This window comes from Daphnia carinata, chromosome 6 (genome assembly GCF_022539665.2).
Source record: "Daphnia carinata strain CSIRO-1 chromosome 6, CSIRO_AGI_Dcar_HiC_V3, whole genome shotgun sequence".
NCBI lineage: Eukaryota > Metazoa > Arthropoda > Branchiopoda > Diplostraca > Daphniidae > Daphnia > Daphnia carinata.
This window is the reverse complement of record NC_081336.1, coordinates 274,186-295,630: the sequence shown is the minus strand read 5'-3', so window position 1 is coordinate 295,630 and position 21,445 is coordinate 274,186. Positions and strand designations below refer to the sequence as shown.

The 21,445-nt window shown below is 42.2% G+C and overlaps 8 protein-coding genes and 1 long non-coding RNA gene across 9 annotated transcripts in view; 3 read left to right on the top strand and 6 right to left on the bottom strand.

The window, feature by feature from the left end:
• Positions 1-21,445, top strand: part of LOC130690401 (integrin-linked protein kinase-like) — a 56,406-nt gene that overhangs the window by 6,008 nt on the left and 28,953 nt on the right. The window lies entirely within an intron of this gene.
• On the bottom strand, positions 772-5,118 carry LOC130690382 (vascular endothelial growth factor receptor 2-like). The gene is made up of 17 exons (XM_057513392.1): positions 4,852-5,118; positions 4,604-4,769; positions 4,368-4,519; positions 4,059-4,236; positions 3,809-3,985; positions 3,576-3,746; positions 3,380-3,513; positions 3,058-3,315; positions 2,845-2,986; positions 2,555-2,782; positions 2,349-2,493; positions 2,198-2,286; positions 1,974-2,140; positions 1,780-1,902; positions 1,562-1,691; positions 1,119-1,500; positions 772-1,034 (listed from the first exon to the last, which is right to left on the bottom strand). Exons 1-17 carry the CDS (start codon positions 5,101-5,103, stop codon positions 977-979), a joined length of 2,952 nt encoding a protein of 983 aa, XP_057369375.1. The 5' UTR covers positions 5,104-5,118; the 3' UTR covers positions 772-976.
• On the bottom strand, positions 6,438-7,256 carry LOC130690413 (complement C1q and tumor necrosis factor-related protein 9B-like). The gene is made up of 2 exons (XM_057513428.2): positions 7,019-7,256; positions 6,438-6,943 (listed from the first exon to the last, which is right to left on the bottom strand). The coding sequence occupies exons 1-2, from the start codon at positions 7,140-7,142 to the stop codon at positions 6,465-6,467; spliced, it is 603 nt and encodes a 200-aa protein (XP_057369411.2). The 5' UTR covers positions 7,143-7,256; the 3' UTR covers positions 6,438-6,464.
• On the bottom strand, positions 7,786-8,319 carry LOC130689540 (uncharacterized). The gene is made up of 2 exons (XM_057512476.2): positions 8,149-8,319; positions 7,786-8,073 (listed from the first exon to the last, which is right to left on the bottom strand). The coding sequence occupies exons 1-2, from the start codon at positions 8,263-8,265 to the stop codon at positions 7,786-7,788; spliced, it is 405 nt and encodes a 134-aa protein (XP_057368459.1). The 5' UTR covers positions 8,266-8,319.
• LOC130689541 (uncharacterized) lies at positions 8,665-10,490 on the bottom strand. The gene is made up of 6 exons (XM_057512477.1): positions 10,358-10,490; positions 9,958-10,282; positions 9,727-9,881; positions 9,518-9,656; positions 9,202-9,444; positions 8,665-9,143 (listed from the first exon to the last, which is right to left on the bottom strand). Exons 1-6 carry the CDS (start codon positions 10,475-10,477, stop codon positions 8,665-8,667), a joined length of 1,461 nt encoding a protein of 486 aa, XP_057368460.1. The 5' UTR covers positions 10,478-10,490.
• On the top strand, positions 12,617-13,303 carry LOC130690435 (rhamnose-binding lectin-like). Its single transcript, XM_057513453.2, has 3 exons — positions 12,617-12,801; positions 12,874-12,930; positions 12,997-13,303. Coding segments are annotated over exons 1-3 (357 nt in total). The 5' UTR covers positions 12,617-12,800; the 3' UTR covers positions 13,296-13,303.
• LOC130690393 (eukaryotic translation initiation factor 2-alpha kinase 3-like) lies at positions 13,786-16,243 on the bottom strand. The gene is made up of 8 exons (XM_057513406.2): positions 15,975-16,243; positions 15,455-15,913; positions 14,980-15,369; positions 14,771-14,914; positions 14,509-14,710; positions 14,265-14,446; positions 14,025-14,183; positions 13,786-13,931 (listed from the first exon to the last, which is right to left on the bottom strand). The coding sequence occupies exons 1-8, from the start codon at positions 16,233-16,235 to the stop codon at positions 13,836-13,838; spliced, it is 1,893 nt and encodes a 630-aa protein (XP_057369389.1). The 5' UTR covers positions 16,236-16,243; the 3' UTR covers positions 13,786-13,835.
• Positions 16,763-17,766, bottom strand: LOC130690424 (superoxide dismutase [Mn], mitochondrial-like). Its single transcript, XM_057513442.2, has 4 exons — positions 17,678-17,766; positions 17,382-17,554; positions 17,018-17,311; positions 16,763-16,928 (listed from the first exon to the last, which is right to left on the bottom strand). Exons 1-4 carry the CDS (start codon positions 17,710-17,712, stop codon positions 16,783-16,785), a joined length of 648 nt encoding a protein of 215 aa, XP_057369425.1. The 5' UTR covers positions 17,713-17,766; the 3' UTR covers positions 16,763-16,782.
• Positions 18,470-19,488, top strand: LOC130690444 (uncharacterized). Its single transcript, XR_009000993.2, has 4 exons — positions 18,470-18,646; positions 18,727-18,846; positions 18,996-19,065; positions 19,164-19,488. It is a non-coding gene; the product is annotated as an uncharacterized LOC130690444 (long non-coding RNA).

Genomic DNA, 21,445 nt, shown 5'->3' with positions numbered 1-21,445 from the left:
AAAAAACCAAACAAACATGTTTCTGAAATCGAAACTGGACGCCGTCAAGGCCAGACAAATGTATGTTTCGATTTTTTACGTGTTGCAAAAAAAAACATGATTCAAATAGCTTCCCACATAGCATAGGTTATTTTTAACATTCATTTTAGCATGCAAGTTACTTATAGGTCATTAACACTAAGTGAAAATGGATTTTGATAATATTCGGTAGGAAAAACGGCTGGCGGATGCGGGAAACTGAAATAGACTCGAATTGTGCTAATCTCCAAACCGACTTCAGTATCACGTTAGAAAAGGGGGAAACCACAAGCAAGAATTCGCGAGCCAAACTCGGCTATGTAAAACCAAGAGAAATGCAGCACGTTTCGAAACGTTGACTTCAAGCACAAAATTAAGAGGGACGAAAATGAAAGTGTGCTGCAACATAAAGTGGGCCACGGACGTTTTCTTGTTTGAGTTGTCACTGAATAATCACATCCGAACGAAAATCTTTTCACTTTAAAATTCCGAATCCATTTGTAAACAATGAGAGGGTTTTCCAGTTTTTCCCAACAGATTGTTCATGGCACAACGTCGTAGTAGATACAGTTATATAAACTGGTTTTCAAAATGGCGATCCTATACGAGTGACATACATGGATGTAAAATCCTGCATTCCACGTTTCCTACCCAATTTATTAAAAGACCGTTTCACATATTTTGCTTCTTAGAAGAGGACATGGCTTTTTTTCCCCTGCTAAGCGATTGAATTGGACGAATGGATGAAAACGATTCAAAAGGTATAGCTAAATGTATTGTTTTTGACTGCATCTCAGTCGCGGTGACACAGTAAATGAAACGATAAAAAGACAACACATTTATAGAAAAATGGCAATGATCGAGATTTAGTTGGCCTCTTTTTACAGACAACTACGTACCCTAACCGCTGGCCCAGCATACAGGTGATCGGGCAATAATAAAACCCAAGACTCCAACCCTAAACGTACTGGTTGCCTATCTGCGTCTTTTGTTGGGACATGGCGTCGATGTTAGTCCTATGACCAAAGCAGGGCAATGTCATGTTGAAATTGAAGAAAATAAAATTTTGTATTTAATCGGAAATATTTTTTTTTTTTTACTTTTCTTCAGAGATTCGTCGCAAACTCATTGCGTTCCAGACTGGTTTATTGGTTGGCATGTCGCCATCTGAACTCTTTCGGCTTAATTTCTCTTTAGAGTCCAGAGCTTTGGCCAGACCCAGAGGTTCGTTGGCCGGGGTACTCACTTTCTCTTGGTTCAACTTCTCGTACGATTCGTTCAAATTTAAATAGTGATCACTGACGGTCGACTCCATTTGAATGCTGATCTGCTGTTCGATGTGGCTGAACGTTGGTCTCTCCTTCGGGTCCGATTTCCAACAACCCGCCATAATTTCTCCAAAATAATTGGGTGCAAAATCAGGTTTCTCCATACGGTATCCTTTTTCCAGTTGCACTACAAGCTCGTGGTTGGCTTCCATGCCTGCATTGCGGATGTGTTCAATCATTCGTTTGGAATCCTTTCAAAAAGGTGAACGACCTACCTGGATATGGCACTTTGCCTAAGGTGAAGATTTCCCAAAGAAGAACGCCGTACGACCAGACGTCAGATTGCGTGGAGAAACGGCGATCCGTCAGAGATTCAATGGCCATCCATTTGACGGGCATTAAACCCTGGATTCACCACAGCGTGTTTAGAAAGTTAGTAAGTGAAAAATATGCGAAAAAAAGAAAAGTAAAGGTGAAAGTTTTTTAAATGGACCTGCGATTCTTTCTGATAATTTCCTTCGTAATACATGTTGCGAGACATTCCGAAATCCGCCACTTTAGCCACTCCGCCATCGGCCAGTAGGACGTTACGAGCGGCCAAATCGCCGTGAAGAACCTTTTTTGGGGGGAAATCAACCGAGTCATATGCAGTTTATGTGTAATAATGATTATAGCCTAATTGGCCACTTTTTTCGTAGCCAAATAATCCATTCCTCTGGCGATTTGAAAGGACCAAGATATCAAATCGGCTGTCGAAACGGAATGACTCACTTGATTTTCCGGGTCTTGTTGATAAAATCCAAACGTGTCTGCACCTGGAATGACTTCCCCACTGGAAGACGACGAGGATGAACCTGAAAGCAGTTCAGATGTTACGCGCTTAAAAAACTAGTGTCAAAAAATAGCCAAACCTTCTGGGCAAGCAGAAATATCTTGATCGATCAAATTGGCTTGAGATGAGCACGTTTGAATCTCATCCACATTATTCGCGTTTCCATTTCTAAATGACGATGACAAACTGATCACCACATTCGTTTTGATTCAAGAAACAATGTGCCATACCTGGAATGGTCCATTTCTTGCATTTCAGCATCCGTCAAGAGATTGCCGAACTCGTCGACTTGGTTGAAGAAATCCGTCCGGTGGCCGACCAGATAAGTTTGCAAATTTCCAAATCGACAATACTCGACAATGACCAAAAGTTCTCCTGTACATTTAACATAGAGGCAAACAAATGAAGTGCAACGTCTCAGGCTATTGAATCATACCTTTGATGACGCTTTTCGTGCAAGCTCCCAACAGATTAACGACATTCAGATGTGCCCCCAGGTGTATCATGATTTTTAATTCACCGACCAGAGCTTCCAGGGCAGCCACGTTAGTTTGGGAACGCACCATCTTCACTGCCACTGTTTTGACAGTTTCCTCAGAATCTTTCACACCGACAGCTTGAGCTTTGACCACTCGGCCGAAGCACCCAGCCCCCAGCTGCACACCTGTAAGTGAGACACGATTAGATGGATGTCAATACAAACAACAGCAACACAAATTCAATTACCGAGTTTAAGTCGATGCCTGGGAAATTCCCATCGCGTATCGTAGGGCAAAATTTCGATTTGCTCGTCCAAACTGAGATGATCATTCAGTTCGTTTGGTTTGCCTCTGAGCAGTGCTTGAGCGCCTGGAAACAAGTTCCCTTTCTATACAAAAAAAAAAACGACGCTCATCAGAAAGAAGCCCAAAGACGTTCGAACGGGGGCAACAATTCCACCTTATCAAAGTAGAGTTTAATGCCAATCAGGATAGTAGCCAGAATGATGACGGCCGTCAATGTACCAACAGCAATCACAACTGTATTACCAATCTCGTCCGGCTCCTCAACAAAGGTCACGGTGAAATTTTTGAAACTTTGGCCCAGGTAGTTACTAAAGATGCAAGCGTACGAACCGACTTCTTCTTCTGTGCCTTGTAGGGTCAACACAGTCGCATTGCCACTAGAGTAAACTTCGTCAAAGTGTTGTATGCCATCCTGTGAATTCAGTTCAATAGTTTATTCAAAACGAGTTGTCAACTAGAACAGTGAACGCATTTACCTTGAGCCACTGAATCTCAGGTTGAGGCGAAGCGTATCCAGCGCACGTCAAATTTCGAGCTTGTCCTTTAACCAGCACCACTTGGACGGACGCCGTCGAATTGCTCCTTGCTGCTATGACGGGAATGCGAGCCCCTGTCATCGCAGAACATCATTGATTTCAGTCGTACAATGGGCAAACTATAATTTTGACTTGCGTGTGACTTGGAATGAAATGGTTGCCGATTCGATTTGTTCACGCTTATTCGCAGCCCAACATCCGAATTTTTGTGGCGAATTCACTGTGGCATTAGACAATTCCAAAATGCTTACGTAATATGAATCTGTTTCTCCGTGAACAGTCAGTTTTGTCGTGTTGATTTTCAAAGCTGCAAGACAGGGAAAGGTAAGCAAATGGAATCATTGACCTGCGTTGAACTCTTTGACTTACCCAATTCGGATGGCGTATCGCTTTCACTAATGCTAACCTGTTCCTCTTCGGTGTCGCTGGCAGTCTGATAATACGACCAGCGTGGTGGAGATGAAAGAGCGTAGGAACGACAGATCAGAACGACGGTACTTCCTTCCACAGGATCACGAGCACTGCCATTTCTAGTCAGATCAACTCCTGTTCGCAATTGTATATACCAAGACAGCATGTCTTTTGCGTTCACAAATTGAATCGTCTAGAAGAATCTCACCAGACACAATCAGATTAAATCTTTTGTCCGTTGGCTTGCCCGTACTGTTTTTGAGTAGGCCACTGCATTGATAACTTCCGAAATCGTCCAGGGTCACATTTCTGTGACGCAATCCTTTGAACGGTTGCCGGAACCAATATTGAGACAATCCGGATAACAAGTCTCGTTGCAGTTCCTCCTAAAAGCAATTTTGTTATGTTTTGTTTCACGAAATGAATTGATGTTTCTATTTTATTTTTATAATAATGAATAACCTTTAAAAGTATTGTTCATTAACTAGTCCAGTTTTTCTCAAGTGAAAAAAGGTACCTTCGATAGTTGCCCGAGGGCTAACTGAGGAGAACGTTTCAACTGCACAACGACATCAGGGTGAGTGGGATTGCAGGGTATCAAAACTTCTTCGCCTATGTCAAAGCGAAATTTGACTAATTCGTCTTCCATAACGACTGCATCTCTTCTATCTGTGGATGTGCCGAACGTGAATGTGCATAGAAATGATGGAAACAATGTATGACAATGAATACGCCATCAAGCTGATGACTTACTGTAAATGTAGAGGTACTGCTTCACTCGGACTTCATTAAACAAAGGTAAATAGCATTCGTAACAGCCAGTGTCTCTTGCCCTGGCTTTTGTGATAGTCATCGTTGACCAAACGTGAGTCTCGTTCTTCTCGAAAATGAAATTCAATCGCTCGGCCATTGCACTAATCTGTAAGAACGTGTAATGAAAATGATTTAGAATAGATCAGGTCTGCACTCTATCACCAACTCGTTGTCACTTATTATTTTACCCCGGGTGTTTTAATAAGGTAGTCGGGAACATTCCATTTGATCTCGACTGAGTGGATGAAGATGCACGTCACGCTAATATTGGCCGAAGCGTTAAACACTTGCACCTCCTTGTCGGGCAACATGATCCCATTGTTTTTGTCGAGGACCACAGCACGGCCTTCTATCGCTAAGGAAATCAAGAAGCCTGTCAAAACAATCACTAGGCCAAGCCTAAATCGGACGGTGTTAACAAAACGTAAACATTCGGCCATCCTTCAACGTATGCACAAACGACACGAATGTGACGGCACGAAATTTTAGAACGTGCAGTTGACAAAGCTTGGCGTTGTTCGAATGTGGAGCTGCGTTTTGGAAATCCCCGTGTGCCCAAAGAGAATGGAGGTAGCAACAAGGTTGTTATTTTTGCAGAGCAATTATAATGCGAGAACGTAGCTCGAGGATATAAGCAACTTTGGTGACGCTGGCCAGCAGCCAATGAAGAAAACAGAACCGGTTTCTAAAAAGCTGTAATTCGTTAGCTAATGGAAATGAAGAATTTCATCTACATTTGGACAGTTGCCTTTGTCTGTCTTTTTTGAACTTCCTTTAACATTCGTCTCGGACTTTGAGGAAACCAAACGTTTGGGTTGCTCCGGAAGAGTTTGAACATTTTTTGTGGCTAGAGCCAACTAATACATAAGTTCGTAATGTATTCACCGTGTCTCTTATGATCATTAAACTATTTACCATCAACCATAAAAGCGTTTCTTTTGAGCTGTGAAAACTGTCGATGATAGTCGTTGAGCGCTCCAGCACCACAACGTACAATTCACGAAGGTTTTCGGCCCCAGGGAAATAAAATTCCAACTGTAAATGAACGGTACATGTTTTGAGAAACGACGACAGTGATGAAGAAGAGGAGCCCATGTGACCTTGTTTTATATGCAAGTTGGTTTTTGAGACGACCGTGAAATCAAAACAGTTGCTAATCATGGCCATTGCCTCTGGGTCTGATTTGGGTTTTGCGGAACCTGCACGGTCAAAGCCAGAGCGTATTCGTTCAAAAAAACACAGTGGAGTTGTCGTGCGGAAGTCAGGGCGTTCCTCTCACATTATCCTGTAAATATTTTTAAAAAATCAACAGCTGTTTTTTCTGCATCCAATTGTAAGAAACAGGTTGTTGCTGAAATGATGGCGTAGCCTCTTTAACAAGATTTCGATGGCCATCGGGCTTTTGCCATTTCGACGAGGATGACCAAATTAGAAAACAAAGCTCATGTCTATAAATTGTGTGGTTTGTGTTTATGCGCGGAAGTCGCTTGTCTATATGCTTCGCAGGGCTGGGCAACACGACAGATAAAGACTGGCCAAAAGACGTTGGCTTTTGATGACGAGTTTCGTCATGTCACGAAAAGCACATGAAACTATAAGCTTCATTTCTTTGAAACGGATATATTTTTTCCCTGGAGAAGGTGAAAGCGACATCAACAACATGGGTCGAATGGCGTTTATTTTCAACTTGATTCCACATTGAAAACACATCCGCTCTTTATTTCATGGAGACAAACAAAAAAAAAAAAACACCCGTAAAAAAAAACAAACAAACCACTAATACAAATGCGAAATAAGTTCATCAATTAGGCACTGCAAATTCCTCGTCCAACACGAAACCTGTAAAGCGAGTATATCCATCTGTATCATCATACAGCGTGGTCGTCGGTCGCATTTCTGCAATCTGCAACCAAATACGATCGTTGGCTTTCAATTTCAACGTTGATTGAATTGTCACTGGACTATAATGCTCTCCGGTGATGTCCCTCTCCCTTTCCCAAGTTTCGCTAATTTTTTTTCCGTTCAAAAAAAGGCCTACTCTGAGGAAAAGCCATGTTTCAGTAGCTGCACTAAAGGCCAATCCGTTAAAGGAGAAGAAATAAATGCCACCACGTGGTGCCGTGAATATTCCCGTTGTTAAATTCATGGCATTGCCGACGTTAACCGATTCCACTTCAAATGGTATAGCAACGCCCGTTGAGTTGAAACTGTTGAGCCTATGAACGTTGAAATATGTCGGCAAAGATTTGACATCGACGTATCCGATTAATGTTTGATAACCTGTGCATCAAAAATGTTCGATAACGTTCATCAAATAAAAATGCCACAATCCACATGTGACCATTGATCTATTACCTTGTTCATTAGGTCGTTTATCGAATTGGCAGAAAACAGTTTCCATTTGTTTAGCTCCCCTGACCGAGTAGATTCCGTTGAGTGTGTGTCCCATTCGCCACAAATCTTCGCACGACGTCGGCATTGCCTCCGTCTTCGCCTTTCCTTGACATCGTAACCGAGTCACTTCGTGTTGACCGGAGCCGTTCAGCGGATTGCTAAAATGGAAGCGCGCAAACGGCAGACCATTGTTTGTTACGATACCTGGATTTTTGGCACCGATTTCAATTGTCATTTCGTTTTGTTTTTTTTTTTAAATCAAATAAATAAATCGCTCTCACCGTTCTCCACATGTTGTTTATCAGAGGGTCCATCACACTCCGTCAACGAATTGGTAAACACGTTTTTTTTGCCGTCTTTGTCGTCGTACCAAGCGTAGGCTGTCCCGTTGTAGGTTAATGGCGATTTCTTGCAATAGTACTGCACCACCAACCGCCAGTTTATAAGGTAAACGATCGTTCAAAATCAGAGCTTTAATCGAAATACCAAAATGTTTTGTGCGCAGCCATGGGACAATTGAATCAACGCTTGGATTTGCCTATCGCTCGCGTAATACTTGATTGACCTCGAGTAACATCCAGGTTCGGTGCAATGTCCAATGTCCATTTTCAACTCGCCGTCATGCAAAATATGATGTACACCTTTGCAAACATTATTCAATGCAATCATCTCTATATATTGCGGAAAATGTACCCAGAGTCGTTCACCCTTGTTATGGCATCCTCCCGTCATGTCGCAGTGGACGGAGATGGTGGATCACCAATGCCGTGGCCGTCTGGATCGATCCAGTACATACCGGGGTAGAACGACGGATTCGCTGCGTAGATTTCGTGGCAAGTACGAAGAATGGCGTTGTAGCGATGATGTTGGTTGATGTCAACACTATCTTTCAAAGGTTTGTGCCCATTTTTCAAAACAGCCAAAAGTGAATCCTGTTCCTTAACTTTGTCTTCCAGTCGACCAACTTTCGTCTCCAAATCCATGATTTTGGCTTCCAAATGTTCTTTAATTCTTACCTTTGTGTAGTGAATATATAACTAAAATATCAGAAATCAATACATCAATGAGATAAGGAGGTGATATGGGTTTACGTAGTTCTTCTCGAGTTGCTCAACTTTTGCTTGCAAATCAAACGCAGTCGTGAAACAAGTAGACAGCGCCAAAATCAAAAGAAATGATCGCACTGTCTCGGAAAAAGAATGCAACATTCTTTAGTCGTTGTTCAAAAGCAGCTTTGAATGAAATGCAACGAAAACTATGATTTAGACAAAAGATGTCACGAGTGTAAGTGGAAACGACGCCCGATGAAAATGAGTCAGTTGCAGGTACATACTGGCAATTTCAATCCGTTCATCTTATCTTATCATCGTATCTGCTGCGTAGCCATCAGGTGCCTTGTAACTTAACTACGATGGAGTTGACTAGGCACAAGTTGAGCTCGTACATTTTCAAGTTTAATGTGATAAAGACGTTGCACAACGATCTCAATGAATACCCCGTTTCGCATACTCTGGGTCAGATGCTCAGTCACATACACTCAAACCCAACACATAATCATTCAAAATTAAAGGTCAATTCACTTGGAACACGTTTATTGCGAATGGAACTCAAAGGGATCGGGTAATTTCTTCGTCCAACATGAAACCATTAAAGTGATTATAACCATTCTTGTCGTCATACAGAAAGCCCGTGTCCCCTAAGCTTTTAATTTGCAACCAGATACGGTCCCCCGCTTTCAATGTCAGCGTCGATTGAAACGTCAGTGGACTGTCTCGGTTGACCGTGGTGGTCCCCTCGTGTACCCAAGCCTCCCCGACTTGTACGGCGTTCAAAAAGAGGCCTACCGCAGCGAAAACGGGTTTTGCAGTGGTTCCAGCGGTGGTCAAACAGCTAAAGGAGAAGAAATAAAGGCCGTCACGTGGAGCTGTAAAGGTGCCATTTTTCAAATCCATGGCGTTGCCGACGTTGACCTTTTCAACCTCAAATGGAATTGAAACATTCGTGCTATTGAAGGTAGTGTTCTTCTGAACGTAGAAATACGTCGGCTGGGATTTGACGTCGACGTATCCGATCCATTTTTGGAAACCTTTTCAAAACAAAATGACCGTTTAGCACTTTTGAATCATTCGTAAGACGAGAAACACCTTGTTCATTGGGTCGTTTATCGAATTGACAGTAAACAGTTTCCATTCGTTTAGCTCCTCTGACCGAGTAGAACCCATTAAGAGTGTGTCCCATCCGCCACAAATCATCGCACGACGTCGGCATCGGCTCCACTTTTGCCTTTCCGCTACATCGCAGCCGACTCACGGTGTACTGGCCGGATCCTTGGAACGGGTTGCTAAAATGAACGCGCGTAATCGGCAAACGCTCGCCTCTGATGACACCTGCAAACATTTTTCCACGTCCTCAATTTTTATTGCATTTCTTTTTTGAACGATCACACGTTGTCGCTCACACCGTTGATTGCGTATTTTTTGCCAGAGAGTTGTTCACACGAAGTTAACCAGTCGGAGAACTCGTGCTTTTGGCCGTCTTTGCCATTCCACCAGGCGTAGGCGATGCCATTGTAATTCAAAGGCGTATTTCTACAATGATACTGATGCAATCAACTGTGAATTTCAGAACCCAACGATCTTTCTAATCAATCAGAGCTTTGAGCCACATACCGAAATGTTTTGGGTGCAGCTACTGGACAATTGAATCAAAGCTGCGATTTGCCGTTCGCTCGCATAATGTTTGATTTGTCTCGAGTAACATCCAGGTTCGGTGCAATTCCCAATATCCTTTTTCGACTCGCTGTCGTGCAATATAGATGTCATACCTTTGACAGCATTCATAAATGTTGTAATGTAATCAGTTCAAATGTTATGGCAAATTACAAAAACAAAATGGAATACCTGATTGGAACCCTTCAGCACCTTTTGTTACGTTATTCGTTTTATGTACCATGTCGCAGTGGACGTGGATGGGTGGATCGCCAATGCCGTGACCATCTGGATCGATCCAGTACATGCCGGAGGTGTACGATGGATTTGCTACGTGGATTTCGTGGCAAGTACGAAGGGTGGCGTTGTGACGGCGATGTTGGTTGATATCGACACTATCTTTCAAAGGCCTGTGTCCTTTTTCCAAAACAGCCAAAATTGAATCCTGTTTCTTAACTTTGGCTTCCAGCTGATCGACTTTCCTCTCCAAAGTTTCGAAATGTGCTTTCATTTTGTCCTTTTAGATGATTGTGGTATAACATAAAATATTAGTATAATCAATGATTTGAGATAAGAGACGATATTGGCTCACATAGTTTTCCTCAAGTTGTTCAAATTTTGCTTTCCAATCGGATGCAGCCGCAAAACAAGTCGGCAGCGCCAATATCAAAACAATCGTTACGCAAAAACAATGCGGCATCCTGTCGTCCATGTAGCGTACAGCCGTTTAGACATACACAACATTTGCGTAGACGATGCTTAGAAATAACGCGATTAACGCAAGTTCTTAAACCCTTTATCTAATCTTATCTCTATGGCTGATATAACATGCAGTCTCGTTCGTTTCCAGTTGAACTGAGGTTGAAGTAGAGAGCTGTCGAACTGTCTATTCAGACGAATTCTGATCTGGAAATGGACCATAGTTAGCATTTGAACATTGTCTCTTACCGAAAATGATATGTCAGTTGAAAAAAAAACAGGGTGACTGACTTTATGGCATATGCCCGCATCAACGTTTTATGCGTCTATACGAGTGTAATCAGCTGGGCCACAGGCGATCATTTACCAGAGGTACGTTTTTATCGTTTTCCCAATGTTTGATAGCACTCTGCCATATCAATTTCAATTATTGAACAACACTTTCTGTAGTCTATACTATAGCTGGCCATTGGCTTATCGCTTTATGCCTTTGACGTGCATAATAAATTAGCCAAACACGGGACGATACAACAAGGGCGAATCGTTATAGTTCTCTGACCGCACACAAAAACAATTGACACGAAGTGGTGACCTCAATTTCCCAAAGCGATTTTCAATTTCCTGTCTCGCCACGTATACATATAAAGAACGAGTATAGAAACCGATCGATGGCATCAGACTATTATGTAAATCAATTGCACAAGACTGTATCTACCGATGTCCTTTGGCAATGCAATTGTCAATCTCACGGCTGCTGCTGTTAACCTGTTTCATCCCGACATCGTCCAATGCCACAAACTCCAATCAAATCGCTATTAATGTGTAGCGTATGCGATAGGCTTTGGAAACGTGTGACGTGACCCTCATTGTCAGCCATCGGCCAGCACCCCAGCTCTGTAGGTATGACACGAACATTCAATTTGAATAACTTTCACAGCTTGGTAATCTGATCTGCTTATGAATCGAGGTGTTTGCGTCACGTGCTGGCCACACCGTGTGCCATTCACGGCCGCGTCAACAACATCCGCTGATAAGCCTCAAAAGTAGTGTTGCTCTGCTGCCCGATGTGAGCCCATCACTCGCTCCCTATTGTCAATAGGGCCATATGATCTTCAATCGCGCAATATGGTGCAACAGCACTCGACGCCCACTCGATTTCGCAGCTACATCCCCCCCCCCCCCCCCCCCACCTGTTTGTTACTCACACGACGCAGCCCAACCGGGCGAGTTTCTTGAATGGAACTGCACAAATCACGACACGAGATGAGGTCGTGTATACGTTTTAAACGGCTGGAGTAAAAGCATTTTATATTTCACGGTTCAACACAAGCGGGGAATGCATCGAATAGAAAACCTACGAAAGGAGCTAGAGTGGCAATATTTTTATTGATAAGGAAAATATATATATATAATACAGTGTATACATAAAAGGGCTTTCGTCGTCACGTCCGCGTGATCACCAAGACCCCACCCGCGCCGGATATATCGACACGCATTCTGGCACAGGGTACTGGGAGGGGGGGGGGGCAGTTCTTATTATATTGTGGCGTTGGACATGTGGAACCTTTACAAGTGAGATTGGACAAATTGAAAACGAAAAAAACAAACAGGCTAGTAAAGGAAATAAATTGTAGTATTTAATCGACGGCGACCCAATGCCCAATGAATCCGTCTAGACAAACACCGGCTTATAATGCAGACCAAAAAAGAAAACCCGCATTTCCTTTGTCGATATAGACCGCAACGGCGGAATCGAATGCGAGAGTTTTTGACGTCAATCCCTCTAGGACAGATGTAGGCAATATCATATCATCATCACCCATAGGCAATCCCACGCAACTGACAAACTCAAAAAGACGCACACGCACGAAACGCAATCTGTTTTCGTTAAAAGAAAAGGCCGTGACGCAGAGGATGGCGGTGGTATAAAAAAAATCGAATGAAATAGAAATGATAAACAACGACCCGTGCTGGGTGTAAACAACAATACAATTTAAAAAAAAAAAAAAAAAAGAGACGGCGAAAAACAAAAAATTCAGAAATAAAAGAGAGTGGGGAAGTGCGCAAGACACGGCGTTTGTTTCATTTCCTCGTCGCTCGTCGGCCGCGCGTCAAATCCCCAACATCAACGCGTATCGGCTCTTCCTTTTCCTTATTATCGTTCAAGCCTTGAGTCGTGTCGGTTCGTTCGTTCACTCAACTTTTTTTTTGAAAAAAAAAACAAAACAAAAAAAGGCATTCGACACATTTTTTTCTCTTCCACCCTCTCCGACTTCTAATTTATTCCGATCAACGTTTTTTTCTTGCAATCGCTTTTCAAAATCCGTTGCTCAGCCAGTAAGTCATCAATCTTAATCTTTTTTCTTTTTTAAATAAACAACAAAATATTTTCCATTGATCTCATCGCAGTGATGAAATATTTTGGCATCCTTTGCTGCTTCATCGTCCTAGTCGCCATCGGTGCGGGTAAGTTTGATCAAAGACCTTCATTCAACGAAATGGAAATAAAAAAAAAATGATGTTTAAAATCAGAGGCGGAAACTGAATTCATCTGCCAGTTTACATCGAAAACGTTGGCTTGTCGAAATGGCAAGAGCCTCGACATCAAGTTCGCCAATTACGGTCGCATTGGTCACAACGTTTGCTCGCGCGGAGGTTATCGTTCGGGAGCCGACCGCATCAACAATTGCTACGACGAATCGCACACGGATTTGGTGGGCATGCTGTGCAACGGCCAGACCACCTGCGTGTTGCCCGCCTCCAACGAGGTGTTTGGCGACACTTGTCCGGGTGTTTTGAAATATTTGCAAGTCAAATATCATTGCGTCTAACGGACGAATTCAACCAAAAATGACGACGAGTTCAAATTCAATTGTTTTTACGGCAACGAGCGTTGTAGACCCGCAGATGTGCAACCATCGACTTTTCGTTCGACTTTTCAAACAGGTCGCGTGTCTCATTACAATACGTTTATGTTTTTTTGTTTTTTTTATGTCTCCTTGTATAAATTATTTGCGAGTGCCACTTTCCCGTTCACAGAGGGGGAAAATGGTTGGAAACAATGTTTTTTGCTTATTATGACGTCCACCAAATTTATTATACATTTATTCCGCCCTGAATGTTATTGTGCACGTATCTATTTTGATCATATTAATCAATCGTTTTGGACAACACCTTCAGTGACTCTGTCCCTTTCAAAAAGGGGCGGCTGCTGTCGTGTAGTATATGAGAGCCCTACCATCGCGTATACTGTTAATGTCTCCATTTTTATTCTTCAACGTCTATAGCGGCAAGCAACTTTATTATATCACTCTGTTAGATAAATATATCATTACGATTATCGACGTCTATCTACCAATACACAGTATCAATCAGCAACAGCTGCGGATGTTGAAAGGAGCTGAGGAAATGTTGAGGCTGTCGTCATGACTGGTCACTTGCGTTTCGTTCGTCTCGCTAGCGAGCACCTGCATGTCCCATTAAACGTTTCAAAATTATTCATTCATTCAACCGTTTGAAACTTCAATCGAATTCTTTATTGGAGTATGATTACGACTTACCTTGCCAACGAGGAACTGGACAGCTTCTTCAATGTTGATGTCGTTCTTGGCCGACGTGTCGAACCAGCCGCTGAACTTGTGTTGGCGACAATAGCGATCTACCTTGACTGTATCCACTTCTTTGTTCGGAAGATTTCCGTTTTCCGTTTCTCCATCGCACTGCGCGTAAGAGGAGCCATTTCGTTCATTAAAAAAACAAAACAGACGTATCAGAGTTGTATAGGGCGCAATATGACACACCTTGTTAATTAAGAGAACAGAAGGCACGAGACTGTCATCGTGCATCCTCAATTTCGTGTCCAGGTCTTTCTTCCATAAGGTGGCTGCCTCGAAACCATTGGGTTGGGTCACGTCCGTTACGACGAAGGCGCCGACAGCTTTCCTGTAGAAGGCGCTCGTCATTAACCGACTTCTCTCTTCACCTATTTCACATTGCATTTTTGAATTTGAAAGATTCAACTCGCTTGACACACGTCTCGTGTACCTCCTATGTCGACGAATTCCAACGTCAACGCATCCGTGCCGTTCCACTTGATTTCTTTGAGATTAATACCTGCCCCAATCGTCACCTGGTATCTGTCGCGGAACACACCGTGAACGTAGCGATGAATGATGGACGTCTTGCCCGTGTTTTGGTCTCCAATCACCAGCAACTTGTAATATTTTTTCTTGGCTAGCGCGTTCACCTGTGACAAACGAACGTCAGAATGTCGCAAAACACGTCTCAGATCAGACACACAACGTACCGTTTGGTTCGTTTTGATCGGCGTGATTTTGGCTTTCCTACTCGTCGTCTCTAAATTGGCTCTAATGCATGGACGTAAAAGAATGTCTTTGACTTCTGGTCGTCTGTTTGGATTGGCTGATAGCATATCGATAAGCAATTGCTCCTGCATCAATCGAAAATCATAAATATTCTTTAATGATCATGTTTTTTGGGAGCTACGTGCAATACCATTGCGTTGCCGTATTGACTTTTGAAGTTCGGCGGGAACTGGAACGATGTTTTCAAATCAAGTATGACGCGGGCACGCTCCGCACCGGTAGAGAACTCGACCAACAGTTCAAACAGGATTATGGCCAAGGCGTAAACGTCAACTTTGTGATTGTAGGGTTTCGACGCCACTTGTTCGGGACTCATGTAGAGCCGAGTGCCGATCTGGTCCGTGTGGTTCTTGCACGACAATGACTTCTGGTCCTGGCCAACAACCGATGATGTCTCTTCGTTTTGCTGGACGTCGTCGTGCGTCATCATGTCTTTGACTAATCCCAAATCGCCAACTTTAATCGTCCCGTCCATGGCGAAGAAAATGTTGGACGGTTTCAGATCACGATGGATCAGACCCTGTAAACACCGCAACCACACCCTCAATTACGTTCAATATTTGTGCGAGTCAGTAAACAAAACAAAGAACAAACAAAAAAATGACCTTTGAATGAAGATGGGCAACTGCTTCGAGAATTTCACGATACATTTGGTGAATGTCGCGTGTCGGTTTTCGTGACTTCGGCATTAACCACTCGGCTAAACTCTCCTTGCGGCACAGTTCCATCTGGATGTACAGGTACCTGTTGCAGTTCCTATTCAGCGTGTTCTTCGGAGTCGTCAGATCAGCGGATGAAGAGCTGCGATTGTTGAGTCGGGCTGGCGACTGGTTTGGAACACCGAAGATCGAAGCAAATGACGGTAGTGGTGATTCACTTGTGTCTATCATTTCATCGGTAGAACTTGAATTCAAAATGTCGCCCCGATAGCCATCATCGTCGGACGACGACGCCAGTTTGGCCAATTCGGTAGCGTCCTGCATTTCCTGCCATCCGGGTGGTGGGAATTCCCTCCAAGCGTGAAAGTAGCGAACGATATTGCGATGGTTCAACTCAGCCAGTACCTGTATACAGTTGCCATTAAAAACCACAGTAGCAAACGAGTGGCAGGAGAGTGAACCATACCGTGACTTCTCTCATGACTTTGGCTCTAGCCTCTTCATTGGACGGCAATTTGATGCGCTTAACAGCGTAATCCTTTTGATCGATGCGTTTGCGGGCTTCAAAGACCAGTCCAAAAGCACCTTTCCCGAGCAAACGAAGAGGCTTGAAATCTTCAAGAAAACGAGATGTGAAACCATCCCATTGGTGATCTGGATCTGGCTCAGTGAAAAAGATGTCCGGCTCATCCACTTCGTCGATCGTCATCATCTCAAGGCAGATCATGGCGAGGGGGACAGCGTGAAGTTATGTTCTAACTGCAGGCTAACAAAGTAGCCAGCTTGTTGCAACTGTTATCTGAAACAGCGAGTAGTCTAAACTACAACTACCAACTAGCGTTTCCTTGTTATCTCAGTGGAAACATTTAGCCTATCTCGTTCTATCTCCATTTGATGATTCAACGGGACGTTATTATTATCGGTGCCAAACGTAAACACGTCCCCTAACCTTGCCCCCATCCGACGTCCTAATCGTTCAATGCGGTAATGTTACTGCTGACATTACATTCCTATAGTTCCCCTTTGCTGTTGGGAAATGCGAAGCAGGTGATAAAGTATCAGTGAATTAAAAATACTATTCACCAAGTCATCCATTGTTGATGACTCACACAAGCCCCATGATGCAACTCAGTTTGTTTAATACTTTCTCTGTATTCAAAGACAAAAAAATAAACAAAACAAACAAACAAACGAATTAACTATTGTAAAATTAATTAATACCAGTCCATTACTATTTAATAAGCTCGTAAGTAAACCCCAGGATTCGGGACGAATTATTGTCTTGCTGTGGCCAGTCGAGTGGCCACATCTTTCCAATTGATTATCTTAAAGACATTATTGACATAGTCAGCTCGGACGCTCTTGTACTGCAAGTAGTATGCATGCTCCCAAACATCAATTCCAAGCAGTGGAACGAGTCCTGTAATCACACGGTGTGGTTAGTATACGTCAACAGTTGATCATGTCAATTCTAATCAAGCCACAAAGATTCATCAGCAATTAGCATACCTGTTGTGGGCTCCAGGGGATCTTGATTAGCACAAGTGGCAATAGCTAGGCTGTTTGTGCTCTTGTTGTAGCCCAACCAGGTCCATCCAGAACCCTGGAGAGATACGGCCGAAGAAGACAGGCCATTCCTCAACGTATCAAATGAGCCAAAATTTGCTTCGATCGTTTTCAACAGGTCTCCTTCAGGTTCGCCTCCCTTAGGAGAGTAATTCTGCCAAAGGATGGAATGATTGATGTGGCCGCCACCATTAAAACGAAGCTGAGGCGTAAGAGCAACCATCGTCTTCAAATCGTCTAGTGTAATCGCAAGAAGAAAACCGTACTGTTAGCAGAAGGGCGTCATTAAATTGTTTGTATGACTTACTCTTCTCCTTTGCTTCCATAAACTTCTCTTCAGCTTGGTTAAGCATGGTAACATAGGTCTGATGATGCTTCTGGTGATGCAGTTGCATAATCTCCGCCGAAATAACTGGCTCTAAAGCGTTGTAGTCGTATGGCAAATCGGGAAGAGTATGCTTCTGACGTAAAAAGACAGTCCTACGACGTTGATGTAATTTTCATTCGTTTAACAATGAAAAAGAATACTATCAAGTTTTAGCCATTCGACACACGTTCGATTTGGAAGTAATTTTCTGTTTGTGAGTCAAATTTAATTCTTACCTTGGCCATACTCGCTGGGAAAGCGTTCGAAACATTTTGTCGATTGATGATTATGAGCTTTTCTCTTGAACAACTACAGCGAAAGATAATGGATCACCAATAGGAACTAACACTGTTCAGGAAAACGAAACGATGAATTCTTACCGGCTGTTTTCACAGAAGAAACTCTAGACGTAATGAAAGTAATGCGAGGACAGTAGAAGAAAGGAAATCAACGTCAAACTACTGTATCTGTACGACAAGTCGACGACGTCGAGTACATTACGATGACTGTATGACATCGGTATAAACGTCGAGTTTACTTTGCAGGCCTGAAGTCAAAGGAAAATAGCAAAAAAAAAATTACGTGTGTCGTTCTAGTACTTTCTGGTATTATTGGTATCGGGTAGCCCGTGGTCGACCCTTATTTTACAATTGTTAAAAGATCGTTATTTTAATGTGTGTGTGTGTATTCATAATATATTATTATATGTGTTTTAAATATGTATATATATTAATACTATGTGTGTGGTTCATTTGGTTCCGCTGTTAGAGTTTTTTTTTTACAATTGCAATTTGATGAGCCAAATCGTTTTTATACATTCGTGGTTGCCGAAACCGTTGTCCCTACCTCTTAGTCGAAATCATGATGGCCGACTTTCAAGTTGTTGACCAATAGGATTAGAGGTACCATTCCTTGTACAATGATGGCCGACTTTGGAGAGTCGACCAATGAGAGTAGGGGCGAGTGTTCTCCGCATTGTATGTTCGTGTGATGATGGCGTCGTTTTAGCTCTGTAGTTTCTGGCTAAATGTATTTGAAATTTTACAAAGATTTTTCAGAAGTTAACGGCTAAGGTTACCAAAAAGAAAAGAAATGCAGGGAGAGAGACGGAGTAGATGTCAATTGTCTTCAATAGTGTAGTTCTTTTACCAAATATGCGAAGGTTTGTAGCTGTCGCAAAAATTGGAGGGAAAGCTGAAAAGAAGGTGGAACATTCTTCATTAGTCAAGTTTTTGCATTTTAGCTAGAATTCTAATATTGAATTGTCTATTTCTATTTATGATAGTGAAGGAAGACACAGATAATTCAAGTAGCTGGACAAGTCATAGATGCCATAATTGCTGTTGCATTATTAAATACGATGCACGTCATTTGCCTGATGACTGATGCACTCGGCAAGATTTCTGTAATCAGTGCCTTCTCTGTATGTGTACCATTTTGTTAGCTTTGGTGCCAGAGACTCGTACCTACTTTGTGCTAATCAGCTACACACATGCTGCACTCGAAGTAAAACACTATGACAAAATGTACATTAAACACTTTATTTTCTTTCAGGTTCTTTTAATTGGACATTCAGAAAGGTTATATCCACATGCAGAGGATATTCTTATGGAGATCTGAAAAGGTATTGTGATGCCCTTAATGCCTTTGTTGTACCGGTTCACCATCAGCTGAAATTCAAAATATTTTGCAACCTTTTTTTTTTTGTTGGTTCTTTTTCAGTGAGTAGCGTGCCTACGTTTACCTTTCAACGAGGATTCTGCAGGAATGCAAGCGATTGTTGATTCCACCGCAGTAATAGAACAGCGGCTAGTACTGTAGACCGTCACCAGCGCTTTGACTGTTTTGTATCTGTTTATTTACGTCTGAATTCCGTTACATTGTCCTCTTTCTAGGTAGAAGCTACGCTTAATGGTGTACCAACTGAAAATCATTGTCTGCAGGACCAGTTTTCCCATTTGCAACACATGTAGGTAGCTGATCAAGGCAGTAGCATTCTGTTAACAATGGAAGCGTATCTTTTGGATATACCGGTTCATATGTTGTGCATGCTTTCTGTTCTGTGTTTTTAAAAATCTTTTTTGACATCTGGACTTTGCCGCTACGACGTAGTGACCTGGAGGATGGTTTTCTTGTTGCTATTAGCTTGCTAAGTTCTTCATTATTCACCGTAACAACTTCAAACCGTCATGGGCGCTTCAGGCAAACAGTACTTAAGGTTAGAAGCGCTAATTTTTTTTTATTTTTAATTTATTCTGGACGAACTAAAGTCGATCACGTTGCCATTTCTTATGGCGATATTCATTTCCCAACGGGGATTCTGCGTGGATATAGTACACCATCGATGCCGTTTTTATGATATTTGTCTCAACAAATGAAGGTAAGAGATTGAAGAGTTTCCAGTTGACGTTAAGATGCAAATAGTCTACAATAATGAAACAGCGCTGCAGTAATAGCGTGTTCACCCAATAGATGGCGTTGTTGCACTAACGTTTCCGTCGAATAGATGGCGAGGTGGCACTAGCGTCTCCACCAAATAGGTGGCGTTGTTGCACTAACGTTTCTATGCAATAGGTGGCGTTGTTGCACTAACGTTTCTATGCAATAGATGGCGAGGTGGCACCGAGGTTTCTATGCAATAGATGGCGAGGTGGCACCTAAGGTTTCCGTCCAATAGATGGCGTTGCGGCACTAGCGATCCCACCCAACAGGTCGCACCTAAGTAGTATTAGAGCAGGGAATAGGAGGATATTGTTAATAGGGAAAGGAGTCGAAGAAAGATGGCGTTACAGTAATGGGAATTGGAGTCGACGGCAGATGGCGTTAATAGCAATAGGGATTGGAGGCGACGATAGATGGCGTAAAAACAACAATAACGTCTGGCGCAGTAAAATGAAATGATTTCATTTGGATTTCTGTACGATGGCTGATGGTGGTCGAGCATTTTACATTTAGTTATTTATTAAGTTTATATCTTACGTTTTGATGCACTTCTGCAGGTCAGGAGTAGTACTATGCATCTTTGTAGCACATGAGCTAGATCTGATTGTAGAACGAGAAGTGGAAGTCTGTGCCAAGTAATTGTAGAGCTCCATTTTGCAGCAGAAAAAGAAGTCTGAGCTGTGTTGGTTATTGTTGCACAATCAACTTTTACATTTGCACAAAACTACATTGTGTTGATAATGTAGAGATTTGTGCTTTTCCAGTAAGGTAAGTATAGATTTATTTTATATCTAATTTAAAATTTTCTTTGCCAAGTATATTTTGACAATGCTCGTTTTACTTTTAGGTAGGTTAACTGCTATTATAACTAGAACGGGAAGTGGAAGTCTGTGTAAATAAATTGAAAACTATGTTTTGCAACAGAAAAAGAAGTCTGAGCTCTTTTGGTTATTGTTGTGTTATTAACTTGCACATTTGCGCAAAACTGCACATTGCTTGCAAGTTTGTGCTTTTCCAGTAAGGTAGTAAGGTATGTATTTATTTTATATTAGATTTAACATTTTATTTCTAAACTAATGATGTGCACTGGACACAATGCTCATGAGAAAATTGCTGGAGTAAACACAAAAAATTATATTGTATAAGTGGTTATTTATTTTATTAAGCTTCTCTATTTAAACAGACCATGGCGGTACAACGACAATTTCCGTTAACGAACTTTGCACCATCCCCCGTCTACTATACGCTCGGGAAGCGAAACACAGCAAATTACAGCGAAGAAGAATTTGGTTTTAGTTGATTGTTTCAGGTGATACAAATACTTCTGCTTAAATACTCACCAGTTAGAACTATAATATTGTTATTAATAATTAATGAGCAAATTAATCAATCTCACTATAAATTTCCACGTATCATGACAAAAACTCCCAACCAGAATAATGGCAGACTAGGATGCATGACAACCATGAAGAACATCAAACATAACAAAGCAAGGTAACATATGACATTGGAAGGTAAGTTACTAAAATAAAATACCTGAAAGTAAAATCTTAGCACAAATA